Genomic DNA, 16,012 nt, shown 5'->3' with positions numbered 1-16,012 from the left:
TAGGTCCCTCCTTGCTTCGGCTTTCTTGCTGTCGATCTGTTGTAGTGAACATACCCTTGATGATACTGTTTATTGTCAAAGCCAAAAAAGGATGAAATACACTTTCCAAGACACAATGGCTGGAAAGGATTTACCTGGTCATGCTTTTTGGCATGAAAACCAACCACACTAGGAGGTTTACTCATAGACTCAGCTGAAATGTTCATGCACAAGCAGCTATAATACTTACAGTTCTGCCATGGTGTCACCCCTTCGATGTCTTTCATTTCAGCAAAAGATTTCGAACATGCTCTTACCTGATCGTCATGAAAGTATGAAACTGCATGCATTGTTTAATTAGTATTGAATGCTGTGTTAAGTTATCAGGCAACATGTTGCCACCCAGGCCTCTATTGGCACAGACAAAATAAAATCCTTGACAGTGTGTGAGAGCATGAGGAATAAAATTAACAGGGATGTCAGAAGAGAAAGAAGGACAGCATGAGACTGACAAAAATGCACAAAACGAAATATACATCGGAAAGAGATGCATTTTTTGGAACCCAGGTGTTATGGAGAGAAGTAGTAACACAGAGATTGAAAGGAGACATGCACAGGCCTCAGCGTTGGTGTTTAGGGCCACACTCACATCCCCATCCTTGATGCTCCATGTTTCTGCCGCCACCTCAGAGCCAGCCTACATGAGCAGAGTCAAGCAGTAAGGGTGCTGAAGAGGAGGCCAGAGGGTATTCCCCTCTTGTCTTCCCCTTCTCCCCAACTAACCTCCCGTTCCCAGCAATCAACCAGTCACCTGCGGGCATTTAGGTCATGTGATCACCTGCAGACCTCCTACCTGTTGGGATGGGTGAGGAAGGGACCCTCTCACCATGAAAGTGAAACAATTAGTCAAGACATAAATGAAAAAGGTTGACAATGGAGAACATGGGAAACCACAGAGTTGAAAGTGGAAAACAAGGTCAATCCCATAGCTGATAGTGAAAAAACATGGAAAGAAACATTAATATTTAAGCTAGTCAACAGTACGTGGCCACTGGTAGTGGAAGAGTTAATTGTATGAGCGAACATACAAAGTATCAGACAGCTTATGACGTACTAATGGGGCAGACAAAACAACATGGTTCAGTCTTCTCACAGCAAGCCTTACCTGATCATCTGTACAGTCATTGGAACTGAGGTAGTCTCTCCTAAACATCCATTGGCCAGAGGACAGCGTTCACACAAGATTTGGTTCTGGGCTGCCAAGATTGGAATAGAGGCTATGTGCTAGCCTGTGTGGCTAATGAGGAAAACCAGCAACTTTACCTTTTCTCCCTTTGTCCAGACCACAGTAGGCGCTGGGTCTCCAGTGATGGGCACGTCCAGTCGCAGCTTGTTCCCAGCCACCACCACTATGGTGGAGTCGGCCGTGTGACCCATGCAGTCCAGGTGGATCTTTGGAGGATCTTCAGTAATAAAGAATGATGGACATGCAACATATGCAAATGTATTCTTAATCCGGCAATCCAAGATATAAAATCTTTGCAATTAAATAAGAGGCTGCGAGGATGAAGAATAAACTATGGCATACCTTGGCGAGGCACATAATCAATCTTGACCTCTGAAAAGCAGACAAACACGCAATTAATTTATTAGATGAAAAGGATCATTATGAAATGCAGGGGCACATGACATGGTGTAATTGTAAAAGTACCCAGGAAGTTGAGTTTGGCTGAGAGGTTGAATGCGTATCCCTCTGGAACAAAGGTGTAGTCACCCTGGTCCTCGGATTTGACGTCATCGATAGTGAGTTTGTGGATCCTTCAGTGAGGGAACATAATTTTCACTAGTACTTGTCCAACTACTTATTAACAAACCTTCTGATCCTACCCAGTACAACAGTATGGATACCATTCTCACCTGCCAATGTGTGTAATATGGGTCCTGGCATCGGCCTTCACTTCCACTCCGTTCTTGTACCAGATACCCTTCACAGTCTCATCTGAGACCTCACACTTAAACACAGCCTCGTCCTTTGCCTTCACCGTGAGGTCAGCAATGTTCTGGTACACCTCCAGTTCCTTATCTAAAGAGTCAGAAGTCAGAGGTCAGAGATGATTCACAATGTATGTAGTATATGAAGTAGTTCAGAGTATGGGGTGTGTTCATTATGATCCTAGTTTTTTCTGGGGGACTTTTACTAGGGAGTCCTAGGTGACATGGATATATTGTATAACTTATACAGTATATAACAACACCAGATGCATAGAGGATATGGCATCTGATCCACACAGGAAACAAATACTTTTAGACATCAATGGAGGCTGCAAGCTCAAAGTCTATCAACATAAGAGAGAGTACGAGACAGTTAAGGGTAGTGGACAGGTAGTGTTCGCAATGATCAATGTAAACTACTCCACTCCTAGTGAAGGTTACAGCAGAATGAAGTTAGCTGACAGGAGCAATGAGAAGCTGCTACCGAGAGCATAATGGGATTGACAGCTGGTAATTCTTGGCAATGGCTAAATTTGAATAGAGGCCCAGATAAACTATTGTTTGCGAGGCGGGCCAGACACCAGACATCATCTTTAAATTCAACTACACGCAACAACCCCTGAGCGACACACGACAAAATAATACACACAAGATACTTCTGTATTCAGAGGTTCGTGCTTATTCCCCTCCTGCTGCCCTCCCTGTTCACCTATGACTGCGTGGCCACGCATGACTCCAACACCATCATTAAGTTTGCCGACGACACAACAGTTGGCTGTTCACCAACAACAAAAGAGACTACAGAGAGGATGTCAGAGACCTGGCAACCTCTTCCTCAACGTGAGCAAGACAAAGGAACTGTTTGTGAACTACAGGAAAATAAGGGCCAAGCACTCCCCCATTCACATCGACGGGGCTGTAGTGGAGCGGGTCGAGAGCTTCAAGTTCCTTCGTATCCACATCACTAAGAAACTATCATGGTCCAGACACACCAAGACAGTTGTGAAGAGGGCACGATAACTCATAATTCCCCTCAGGAGACTGAAAAGATTTGCATGGGTCCTCAGACCTTCAAAGAATTATACAGCAGCACCATCAAGAGCATCCTGACTGGTTGCATCACCGTTTGGTATGGCAACTGCTCGGCATCCAACCGTAAGGCGCTACAGAGGGTCGTGCGTACGGCCCAGTACATCACTGGTGCCGAGCTTCCTGCCATCCAGGACCTCTATACCAGGCGGTGTCAGAGAAAGGCCCTAAAAATTGTCAAAGACTCCAGCCACCCTAGTCATAGACTGTTCTCTCTGCTACCACACGGCAAGCGGTACCGGAGCACCAAGCCTAGGACCAAAAGGCTCCTTAACAGCTTCTACCTCCAAGCCATAAGACTGCTCAAAAGTTAATCAAATGGCCACCTGGACTATTTACATTGACCCCCTTATTTTATTCAAAAAAACATTTTTGCACTGACTCTCTTGCACAGGTTCAATCTACACTTACTGGACTCTAACCACACACCCGCACATACTACACTGACACTGCAACACACACATGGACACACACAAAACACACACGCACACATGCATATTGACGCCACACACAGACATACATTCACATTCCATCACACTCCTCACATACGCTGCTGCTACTCTCTGTTTATTATCGATGCGTAGTCACTCTATCCCTACCTACATGTACTGTACATATTACCTCAATTACGCGACTAACCCGTACTCCTGCACATTTACTCAGTACCGGTACCCCTTGTATATAGCCTCATTATACACTGCTCAAAAAAATAAAGGGAACACTTAAACAACACAATGTAACTCCAAGTCAATCACACTTCTGTGAAATCAAACTGTCCACTTAGGAAGCAACACTGATTGACAATAAATTTCACATGCTGTTGTGCAAATGGAAAAGACAAAAGGTGGAAATTATAGGCAATTAGCAAGACACCCCCAATAAAGGAGTGGTTCTGCAGGTGGTGACCACAGACCACTTCTCAGTTCCTATGCTTCCTGGCTGATGTTTTGGTCACTTTTGAATGCTGGCGGTGCTTTCACTCTAGTGGTAGCATGAGACAGAGTCTACAACCCACACAAGTGGCTCAGGTAGTGCAGCTCATCCAGGATGGCACATCAATGCGAGCTGTGGCAAGAAGGTTTGCTGTGTCTGTCAGCGTAGTGTCCAGAGCATGGAGGCGCTACCAGGAGACAGGCCAGTACATCAGGAGACGTGGAGGAGGCCATAGGAGGGCAACAACCCAGCAGCAGGACCGCTACCTCCGCCTTTGTGCAAGGAGGAGCACTGCCAGAGCCCTGCAAAATGACCTCCAGCAGGCCACAAATGTGCATATGTCAGCATATGTGTCACGCCCTGGCCTTAGTTATCTTTGTTTTCTTTATTATTTTAGTTAGGTCAGGGTGTGACATGGGGGATGTATGTGTTTTGTATTGTCTAGGGTTTTTTGTATGTTTATAGGGCAATGTTTAGTCTAGGTGTATGTATGTCTATGGTTGCCTAGATTGGTTCTCAATTAGAGACAGCTGTCTATCGTTGTCTCTGATTGGGAGCCATATTTAGGCAACCATAGTCATTAGGTAGTTTGTGCGTGATTGTCTATGTCTATGTTGCATGTTAGCACTTAGTTTGTATAGCTTCACGTTCGTCGGTTTATTGTTTTGATTTTGTTTGTATAGTGTTCTTCGTTTTTTCGTCTTTATTAAAGTAAAGATGTATTGCTATCACGCAGCGCCTTGGTCCTCCTCTCTTTCACGTAACGACGATCGTGACAAAATCACCCACCAAACCAGGACCAAGCAGCGTGAAAGGAGGGAACAGCGCTTTGTGGAGGAATGGACCCGGGAAAAGGATGAGTGGAGAACAACCTGGGAAGAGATAGACAGGTGGGCGATCGATCCAGAGAAAGTGCCGGAGCCCGCCTGGGATTCGCTGGAGCAGTGCGAGGAGGGTTACAGGATAATGGAGTTGGAGAAAGGAGCACGACGGCGCGGTAGGAAGCCCTCGAGGAAACGCCAAAAGTTTCTTGGGGAGGGGCACATGGGGAGTGTGGCGAGTTCAGATAGGAGACCTGCGTCAACTTCCCGTGTTTACCGTGAGGAGCCGAAGAAGGAACCAGAGCCAGTCGGGCTGATATTGGAGGTGAGCAATGGGAATGATACAGAGACTGTAAAGGATTTAATGGGGAGTTTGGAGGAGAGTGAAATGAGGGAGCTGCTGTGTTGGTGCTTGAGGCACAACATCCACCCGACAGAGCGTGTGCGGGATGTGATGTTACCTGAGTCAGCTCTCCATACTCGTCCTGAGGTGCGTGCTAACCATCTGGGAATCACAGTGCCAGTCCCACGAACCAGGCTTCCTGTGCGCCTCCCTAGTCCTGCACCTCCTGTAGCAGCCCCACGTACTAGCTCTCCTGTGGCAGCCCCTCGTACCAGTCCTCCAGTTCCGGCACCACACACCAAGCTTCCTGTGCGTCTCCAGAGTCCAGTACGCCCTGTTCCTGCTCCCCGCACTAGCCTTGAGGTGCGTGTCCCCAGCCCGGTACCACCAGTTCCGGCACCACGCACCAAGCCTCCTGTGCGTCTCCAGAGCCCTGTGCGCCCTGTTCCTGCTCCCCGCACAAGCCTTGAGGTGCGTGTCCCCAGCCCGGTACCACCAGTTCCGGCACCACGTACCAGGCCTATAGTGCGCCTCGGCAGTCCAGTACGCCCTGTTCCGCCTCCCCGCACTAGCCCTAAGATGCGTGTCCCCAGCCCGGTACCACCAGTTCCGGCACCACGCACCAGGCCTACTGTGCGCCTCAGCCGGCCAGAGTCTGCCGTCTGCCCAGCGCCGTCTGCGCTGTCCGCCTGCCCAGCGCCGTCTGAGCTACCTGTCTGCCCAGCGCCGCCTGCGCTGCCCGCCTGCCCAGCGCCGTCTGAGCTACCCGTCTGCCCAGCGCCGCCTGCGCTGCCCGTCTGCCAAGCGCCATCTGAGCTGCCCGTCTGCCCAGCGCCGTCTGAGCCGCCCGTCTGTCGGGAGCCGTCAAAGCCGCCCGTCTGTCCTGAGCCACTAGAGCCGTACGTCAGTCAGGAGCCGCTAGAGCCGTCCGTTAGTCAGGAGCCACCAGAGCCGCCCGCCAGTCAGGAGCCGCCAGTGCCGCCCGCCAGTCAGGACCTGCCAGAGCCGCCAGTCAGCCAGGAGCTGCCAGAGCCGCCAGTCAGCCAGGAGCTGCCCGAGCCGCCAGTCAGCCAGGAGCTGCCCGAGCCGCCAGTCAGCCAGGAGCTGCCAGAGCCGCCATCCAGTCAGGAGCTGCCAGAGCCGCCCGCCAGTCATGAGCCGCCCGCCAGTCATAAGCCGCCCGCCAGTCATGAGCTGCCTTCCAGTCATGAGCTGCCCTCCAGTCATGAGCTGCCCTCCAGTCATGAGCTGCCCTCCAGTCATGAGCTGCCCTCCAGTCCGGAGCTGCCATTCAGTCCGGAGCTGCCCCTCAGTCCCCTCAGTCCCCTCAGTCCGGAGCTGCCCCTCAGTCCGGAGCTGCCCTTCAGTCCGGAGCTGCCCCTCAGTCCGGAGCTGCCCCTCAGTCCGGAGCTGCCCCTCAGTCCGGAGCTACCCCTCAGTCCGGAGCTGCCCCTCAGTCCGGAGCTGCCCCTCAGTCCGGAGCTGCCCCTCCGTCCGGAGCTGCCCCTCAGTCCGGAGCTGCCCCTCCGTCCGGAGCTGCCCCTCCGTCCAGTGGCGCCACCAAAGCGGGTATTGACTATGGTGGAGTGGGGGCCACGTCCCGCACCCGAGCCGCCGCCGTAAGAAGGCCCACCCGGACCCTCCCCTTCTATGTCAGGTTTTGTGGCCGGAGTCCGCACCTTTGGGGGGGGGGGGGGGGTACTGTCACGCCCTGGCCTTAGTTATCTTTGTTTTCTTTATTATTTTAGTTAGGTCAGGGTGTGACATGGGCGATGTATGTGTTTTGTATTGATTAGGGTTTTTTGTATGTTTATGGGGCAATGTTTAGTCTAGGTTTATGTATGTCTTTGGTTGCCTAGATTGGTTCTCAATTAGAGACAGCTGTCTATCGTTGTCTTTGATTGGGAGCCATATTTAGGCAACCATAGTCATTAGGTAGTTTGTGGGTGATTGTCTATGTCTATGTTGCATGTTAGCACTTAGTTTGTATAGATTCACGTTCGTCGGTTTATTGTTTTGATTTTGTTTGTATAGTGTTCTTCGTTTTTTCGTCTTTATTAAAGTAAAGATGTATTGCTATCACGCTGCGCCTTGCTCCTCCTCTCTTTCACGTAACGACGATCGTGACAATATGGTCTCACAAGGGGTCTGAGGATCTCATCTCGGTACCTAATGGCAGTCAGGCTACCTCTGGCGAGCACATGGAGGGCTGTGCGGCCCCACAAAGAAATGCCACCCCACACCATGACTGACCCACCGCCAAACCGGTCATGCTGGAGGATGTTGCAGGCAGCAGAACGTTCTCCACGGCGTCTCCAGACTCTGTCACGTCTGTCACATGTGCTCATGTGCTCAGTGTGAACCTGCTTTCATCTGTGAAGAGCACAGGGCGCCAGTGGCGAATTTGCCAATCTTGGTGTTCTCTGGCAAATGCCAAACGTCCTGCACGGTGTTGGGCTGTAAGCACAACCCCCACCTGTGCACATCGGGCCCTCATACCACCATCATGGAGTCTGTTTCTAACCGTTTGAGCAGACACATGCACATTTGTGGCCTGCTGGAGGTCATTTTGCAGGGCTCTGGCAGTGCTCCTCCTTGCACAAAGGCAGAGGTAGCGGTCCTGCTGCTGGGTTGTTGCCCTCCTACGGCCTCCTCCACGTCTCCTGATGTACTGGCCTGTCTCCTGGTAGCGCCTCCATGCTCTGGACACTACGCTGACAGACACAGCAAACCTTCTTGCCACAGCTCGCATTGATGTGCCATCCTGGATGAGCTGCACTACCTGAGCCACTTGTGTGGGTTGTAGACTCTGTCTCATGCTACCACTAGAGTGAAAGCACCGCCAGCATTCAAAAGTGACCAAAACATCAGCCAGGAAGCATAGGAACTGAGAAGTGGTCTGTGGTCACCACCTGCAGAACCACTCCTTTATTGGGGGTGTCTTGCTAATTGCCTATAATTTCCACCTTTTGTCTATTCCATTTGCACAACAGCATGTGAAATTTATTGTCAATCAGTGTTGCTTCCTAAGTGGACAGTTTGATTTCACAGAAGTGTGATTGACTTGGAGTTACATTGTGTTGTTTAAGTGTTCCCTTTATTTTTTTGAGCAGTGTAGTTATTTTATTGTGTTATTATTTTTCCTTTTGTCCATGTAGCAGAAAATTCTTACTTCATTTTTTAAAAACCCTGCATTGTTGTTAAAGGGCTCCTCAGTAAGCATTTTATGATAAGGTTGTATTTGTACTTGGCCCATGTGAAAAACAAAATGTGATTTGAATTTGATTTGGTTTGATAAAAGTATACATACAAACATACATGTATGTTTATATACAGTACCAGTCAAAGGTTTGGACACAACTACACACTCAAGGGTTTTTCTTTATTTTTACTATTTTCTACATTGTAGAATAATAGTGAAGACATCAAAACTATGAAATAACACATTTTGGAATTATGTAGTAACCAAAAAAGGCTATTTCATCAAGAAGGAGAGTGATGGAGGGCTGCATCAGATGACCTGGCCTCCACAATCACCTGACCTCAACCCAATTGAGATGGTTTGGGATGAGTTGGACCGCAGAGTGAAGGAAAAGCAGCCAACAAGTGCTCAGCATATGTGGGAACTCTTCAAGACTGTTGGAAAAGCATTCCAGGTGAAGCTGGTTGAGAGAATGCCAAGAGCGTGTAAAGTTATCATCAAGGTAAAGGGTGGCTACTTTGAAGAATCTCAAATATAAAATATATTTGGATTTGTTTAACACTTTTTTGGTTACTACATGATTCCATATGTGTTATTTCATAGTTTTGATGTCTTCACTATTATTCTAAAATTGTAAAAATAGAGAAAAACCCATGAATGTGTCCAAACTTTTGACTGGTACTGTACATCTACATCCAAAATGTTCCAAAAAAATTGCAGGTCTAACTTTAGAACAGCAAAACCAATGTCTGCACTCTGCAGCTCTTGACATCAATGACAGAGCATTTATGGCCATGTTAGGATTGTAAAACGGTCATAAACTGATGTTTAGTTAAGAGATGGTGGAGAATGGGTGTTTTTAGATGTCATAATGACATGGCTAAGGTTCTGTCACAGTTGAAAATGCTGAAGTGACGTTGTTAATTGATGGTTGTTGTTCAATCACGTAATGGTTTAAATTAATGTTGTTATTTCATTTTTGTCCTATGTTCGTTTAGATTTTCTCCTACGTTCGTTTTCATTGAATGGTCATCATCCAACGTCTCTACCACGTCTCCTGTGGGTTGATTCTCTATGCTCGCTGGAATAGGACACCATTTTTAGTTTGCTGTATTCTCTATCTTTTTGGAATATCCCTATAAATATACACCTATTGGCACGAATTAGATATACAGAAGAAATTAAACATGCAGTACAACAGGATAGAATAGAGAGAGAGAGAGACAGAGAGAGAGAGAGAGAGAAAGAGAGAGAGAGAGCGAGAGAGCGAGAGAGCGAGAGAGCGAGAGAGCGAGAGAGAGAGAGAGAGAGAGAGAGAGAGAGAGAGAACACAGAGAGAACAGAGAGAGAACAGAGAGAGACAGAACCCATACAGAGAGAGACAGAGAGAGTGCGAGAGAGAGAGAGAGAGATAGACAGAGACAGAGACAGACAAAGACACATATAGACAATTGAGGGTCACCTGCGCCAGCCTGTACCCTTCAGATAAAATATATGGGCCATGTCTTCTAACTTTAGCCGGTATTTGGACAGACTTGTGTTTGCGCTGTAACCTCGACATAGTGACATGGTTGATGGCGTGGGCAGCCATGTTTCAAGGTTAGGCAGAACAGGGGCTTGCTTGGAGTGACAGGAACATAAGAGTAGGCAGGGTCTCGGTGAAGGGTGAGGAAGAAGATTCACATTGTTTTTTTTAATCTTCAGCCCAGTACTCTAGTTCAAAGATTGCTTTGTCTGTCTTTAAACTGGACATGCTTTATGGACTGCAGGTGGTTGGACCCCCGGATACTAGCTATCATGTTCAACATTGTTGAGCAGAGATGTATTTCAATCTGTTGTGTTGTCTGACGTAAGCACTTACCCGACACCATGAGTTCAGCCATAGATTCACCACCATTGGTTTTAACTGTGTAGTGGCCACAGTCCTCCTTAGTTGCCTCATTAATGATGAGGACGTGCTTGCGGCCATCTTTCTTGAAGCGGTACTTGAAGGACTCATCCCTTGTCAGCTCCACACCATCTTTCTCCCTGCAGAGACAGAGCACCACATGAGCACTAGCAGTCTCAAATTCTCCATTATTGTCCGATTAATTGAATCTACATTTCTACATCAACATTTCCATATATATATATATATATATTAAGCAACACTATATAAAGACTTTATAAACAGTCAGAGGTGTCACTATAACAGCTTTGATTTGAGGTTATGTTAGACAGTATCTAGTGAATGTGTTACAGAGTTGCCGATGTAACACTGTCAGCCATTTTGCATTACAAATCGGCACTGACAAATGTTCTCAATATGTCACTTTTCTGAATGGTCATCACTTTACCACAACTATTTAATTTTCACCAATGAAGGCACAGTTGCACAGGTATTAACAGTTGTATCATTGCAATCTGATACTGTATGTTTGCCCAAAGAAACAAATTGGCGAATAGATATTTATTTATGTGCCCATGGTTAGGCCCAATTCCAGGAACATCACAATGCTGTATTTTGGATGGGTGACCATAATTCACGATTACTTTCCCGCTAAAGGACAGGGGACGTGCTAACAGCCCTGTGTGACCTTTCATGTGGCTGATAATTTACTGCATGTTGTGATATCCAGCCTAGCCCTGTGGCAGATATACTGTGGCAGAGACCCTGTGACAGAGACATTGTGGCAGAGACAATGTGGCAGAGACACTGTAATATATAGCCCAGCCCTGTGGCAGAGACACTGTACCTGAAACACTGACAGGAAGGTCAGCATCTGCCTGTCAATCAGGGAAGTCACAGCCTGGGGGTGACTAACACGTTAAAGCCATGAGCGACACAAATGCCATCTACCGGACATGTGAGGAATGTGCAGCGTAGAGTCAAAAACTACATCTGTTTCAATCCTTACAACCAGTGTAATGTATCCTCAAACCAAGATCTGACATGTGGATTAATTCTAACAAGGGAAACACAAAATACAGCAATTTCCTATATGAAACCTAATGTACCACAATGTCACCATATTAGTTATTACAGCCATCTGTTGTGTCTTTCCGAGTTGTTGTGAAATGACGTAATGTGAACAGTATGCCAGACCATGCTATTGATGTCCTCGGTCAGAGACTTGGCACTTTGTAAATCTTAAAATACTGTCTGGTATGGCACCCATTGTTGACCTCCTCACACCTTCTATGGTATGGAAGTGTTTGAGTTTGATTTGTGGGTTGAGGGAACGTCTTACCATTTGACAGTAGCCCCTTCTTCTGACACCTCACACTCTAACTCCACCCGCTCACCCTTCATGACCATCTGGTCCTCCAGATTACTTGTAATAGTGACAGGAGGCTCTGCAGACACACAGAGAAAGAAACAATAACAACCACCATTATACCACCAGGCACCTTAGCAAATAATCATATTTCCCTTGTTGTGAGTTTCCCTTGTTATGTCATGATGCTATCTTAAACATCACACAGGCACAAATATAATGTCAGTGTGAAATGCATTCAAACTGGTGTACAAATGAAACATTGATGTTGGACCGTTGATTGTCCACTTTCAGTTGTCTCACATGCACCTTTGACAAAGAGCTCTGTGGTGCACTTCTCATCTCCGACCACACAAGTGTATGTGGCATCGTCTGACAGTGAGCAGTGGTTGATGGTGAGGTATCGCTTGTTGCCAACACTCTCAAAGATGTACCTGGTAGATGGACAAGAACTTTCATTATCCACTCAATTATTCACCAACACCTTTCATAATAAAATAAATGTTCCTTATTGACAGACATAGACAACATTCAAACCACAATAGCCTTCTGTGTAACACTGTCATCCTGTTGATGATACATTGTATAGATAGTTGGTAAATTGGTTGATAGCATAACAGTTTTACATCAGTCATCATCATGTTTTCAGAGTAGACAGCAGTGTGGAGACCCCAAAAAGCTTCCATATTTACAATGGTTGACAGTCGTATTCCTGTCTAGCTTATTTCAGCCCTTTGCTACTGTTGGTACCTAGCAAAACAATCTCAGATGTGCTGCTTGAAATGATGAAAGTACTTACTTGCTGTTCATGAAAGGTCAGCAAGATCAGCACAGTCCATCCATGTGTTGTGTCGGGGGAGAGAAGAGAAACGTTAGCATGGCATATACAGCAATCTGAGAGATAGATAATTGTATTGTTGAGTTGCTGAATAAGCATGTGTTGTACACACATTTGTAAGAGATGGTACATCAGTAATTCATTCAATTTGAATGCAAGCTCAGAAAACCCTTTCCGCTGATGTCTACCTTCCAGTTGATTAAATCTCTTGCCCATTCTTCAGCCATTTTACATCTACGTCTTCATTGGCCACCTCAATGCATAGTTTCATTTTATGCCCTTTTTCTACCTGGTAGGCAGGGTCCAGCTTCTTTAGGAAAGCTGGGGTTTGGAGACACAGACACGTGGAGAGCAATTACTTTTCCTATAGTTAACAATACTGATCTGCAGAGGTAACATTTAGCTGTAAATACAGATATAGTAGCTAGCTTCTACAATGGAGGCTTCCATGGAGGGATGACTGAAGGGATGAGTACCTAAATGGGTATTTGCGGTGTCCATTTTAGGACGGGTTCAATCTCAGGATGCATAATGTATGAGCTGAAGGATAAGTGTTGGTTTCACAAAGATAGAGATACCAACCTTCACTCTTCTTTTCCTCCTTCTTCATCTTCTTCAGCCTCTTCAACATCCCACGCAGGTCTGTGATGCCATACTGGAAGGCAATCTTCTCATACTCACTGGCTGGAGCCTTCTGGAGGATTTCCCATACATCCTCATCAGGCTCACTTTTGACCTGGGACTTAGAGGCACTGGCACAGAAAGAGGACACAAGGGGACAAGGTAAGCCAATGTCTGAAGCCATCACTTAGCATTATCATTAGGCTACATTACTGACCATGCACAGTAACAGTTAGGTCTATCCATGCTCAATAGGCCTACTTATACATTTTCTTCATTACTTGCAATTTTCCATTACAATTTTCTAAGTCACATTTGCATTCAGGTTTCACTCAAACTCATTGCAGTCTTCACATAACAGTCAGATAACATATTATTACATCGACAACAATTGTTTCTTACCGATGACCTGGTGAACCTTTAAAACAACTGCTGCACTCATTCCGAAGCAGAACCCAAGCGACAAACCAAACAGATTAATACATACATCAAATATACATTGCAGTACCCAAAATCGAATTATAGCACCCTAGAACCCACCCATGAAGACCGCAAATAAGCACAACAACTACAACACATATATTTTCTGCTGCAATAGTCTGCAGACATACAGAAAAGTGCCATAGCTATTGTAAAATATTGAAAATGAATTCCGATTAATCAGAATTATATAGAACATCAAATCAGAATAATTTATACTGTATTATGAATTTTGAAAAAAACATTCACATTTTCAACAAACAATAGACCCTAAAACAATGTGTTTGCCAGTATAGGTCAATGCATGACATCAAGGTAAATGCCAGGGCATGAAATCCACTAGACTAGGAGATGGGTTTGACATTAAGGGATTGAGTGAGATGGAACAATGTTTGTGTGTGATGGGGCGGAAATAAACCATTGCTTTGAAAAGTTGTGACTGGATATCGAAGGAAGGTCTGGAGAGTCAGTAATGACTCATTGTGATGATGCAGTGACACTCATAGGGAAGAAAGAGATGCAGACCACAAAGTGTTGTGAAAGCTTCTATTGCATTCAGATGTGTGCTAAATCTCCTGCACTCTTAGAATAAAATGTGCTATCTACAACCTAAAAGGGTCCTTTTGCTGTCCCCGTAAGATAACCCTTTGAAGAACCCTATTTGATTCCAGGGAGAACCCTTTTGGGTTCCATATATAACACTTTCCACAGAGGCTTCTACATGGAATCCAAAAGGGTTTTACCTGGATCCAAAAAGGGTTCTACCTGGACCCAAAAAGGGTTCTCCTATGGGGACAGCCGAAGAACTGTTTTGGAACCTTTTTATCTAATAGTGTAATGTGTTCTAGCTTGTGTGGTAGAAGTGACAGAGTCTTCTACAGGGCATGAGGTGTGTGAGGGTGCTAGGCAGAAGTAGTCTGGGACCAGTGTGAGATTAGCAGGAGGACTCAAGATACATTGTGAGTAGGCAGCAAGACTGACCTGAATTCAGGTTAGTGAAAAAGTAACTGGGAAAACATGTCCATTAATCCAATCTGTTGGGTAAACTAGTAGTAGTCACTTACTCTCTGTATAGGGGGGGGGGGGGGGGGGGGGGTGACAAAGAGAGATGGACACAGTGAGATAACATGCCCAAGAGAAACAAGCTTACTGATTTGGAAAATAATTATGTTACTCAACTTTTTGTTCTGAAATAATCAGAGATAATTCACACTCACCTTTTCTTCAACAAGGCACTGAAGTCCAACTCTCCTGCTTCCTCACTTCCATCCACACTGCTGTAGAAATACCAGTGCCAATAACACAATGTCAGTACCCTATCAAAGCAATGTATTCTGACAGTTTGGTTATCATCATCACCATAAGAGATGAGCAGCACCCTTGAAAACAACAGCAAACATGTTGTCCCCTACGAATGATGCCCCTTGGGCCAATTTTCAGTTCATTACTATAGCTCCTGCCTTGGACAAATCAGTGTAATTTTGTAAATGCCGGATCTCTGTGGCAAGATGTATCATTCACCCACGTTTTTTCAAAATCAGGCCAGTGCTATCTGAGATATCTCGTGTGACTAACGTACGAAGGAACGGACAGAGATAAATCCACAGTCCCCTCCCCGATTTCATAATGGGGGACAATTATAGACAGTGCAGAAAGGGTCTTGACATTTTTTCAAGGTGGAACGCAGGGAGCTGATATATATTTGAAGGGGTAAGAAACAAAGAGAGCTTTGGGATGCACTGGAAATATAGTATAATATAGACGGATAGAGACAGACAGGCTGTCTTTTCTGGCAGAAAGAAAGATGATGATCAATGGATGGATGGATAGATGAGGGGTGGATGGATGAGGGGTGGTTGCATGAATGAAAAGACAGAAGAATAAAAGACAGGATGGATGGACAGATGTTTGGCTGGAGAGATAGATGCTTACCCTGTACTAGCGTAACCATGAGAAGCAACAATCTTCCAAACAAAAAACAAGGCACTCAAGGTGAATGCCAGCACCTGGTCAAAATCCCCATGGAATCTGTATTCCACACCGATCAATGTGATGAGGGATCTCAGGGAGAGGACAGCAGTTTTATATGCGGCTGGAAGTGTTTATCTTTTTCCTCTGATCTCTGAAGCGATCAGGATTTAAACGAGGGCCTGGTGGTTTATGTGGTAGAATTACAACACACGGCGGTGACTTCCTCCAGTGATATCTGTCATCCGACAGCCCTGGAGAACCAGTGCCACAGAAAAGCCTGTGTGTCTTAACACATCCTGGCACTTTCAATACCATCAAACCAGGGGCAAGACCAAAAACTCACTCCTTCGGCTCAATGTTTGTGCAGCTGGCTCCGATGTTTTGATAAAGACCCAGAGGTAGATCAGAGAGAGAGTTTGAGTGACATATAAAGTTGGTGTGCTGTTAAGCTGCTTGTTAACCCAGCCTATTGTACTCTCTCACCTC

At 46.0% G+C, this 16,012-nt stretch overlaps 1 protein-coding gene across 1 annotated transcript in view; it reads right to left on the bottom strand.

Moving 5' to 3' along the window:
- Positions 1–16,012, bottom strand: part of LOC120024804 (myosin-binding protein C, cardiac-type-like) — a 58,254-nt gene that overhangs the window by 24,214 nt on the left and 18,028 nt on the right. Inside the window, 11 exon segments of the mRNA XM_038969132.1 lie at positions 1,303–1,442; positions 1,568–1,597; positions 1,691–1,797; positions 1,897–2,062; positions 10,221–10,387; positions 11,590–11,695; positions 11,926–12,050; positions 12,416–12,418; positions 12,643–12,775; positions 13,037–13,196; positions 14,769–14,832. Of these exon segments, the coding sequence (XP_038825060.1) occupies positions 1,303–1,442; positions 1,568–1,597; positions 1,691–1,797; positions 1,897–2,062; positions 10,221–10,387; positions 11,590–11,695; positions 11,926–12,050; positions 12,416–12,418; positions 12,643–12,775; positions 13,037–13,196; positions 14,769–14,832 (1,201 nt within the window).

Source organism: Salvelinus namaycush, chromosome 30 (genome assembly GCF_016432855.1).
Source record: "Salvelinus namaycush isolate Seneca chromosome 30, SaNama_1.0, whole genome shotgun sequence".
Lineage (NCBI taxonomy): Eukaryota > Metazoa > Chordata > Actinopteri > Salmoniformes > Salmonidae > Salvelinus > Salvelinus namaycush.
This window is presented reverse-complemented; position numbering and strand designations above follow the sequence as displayed.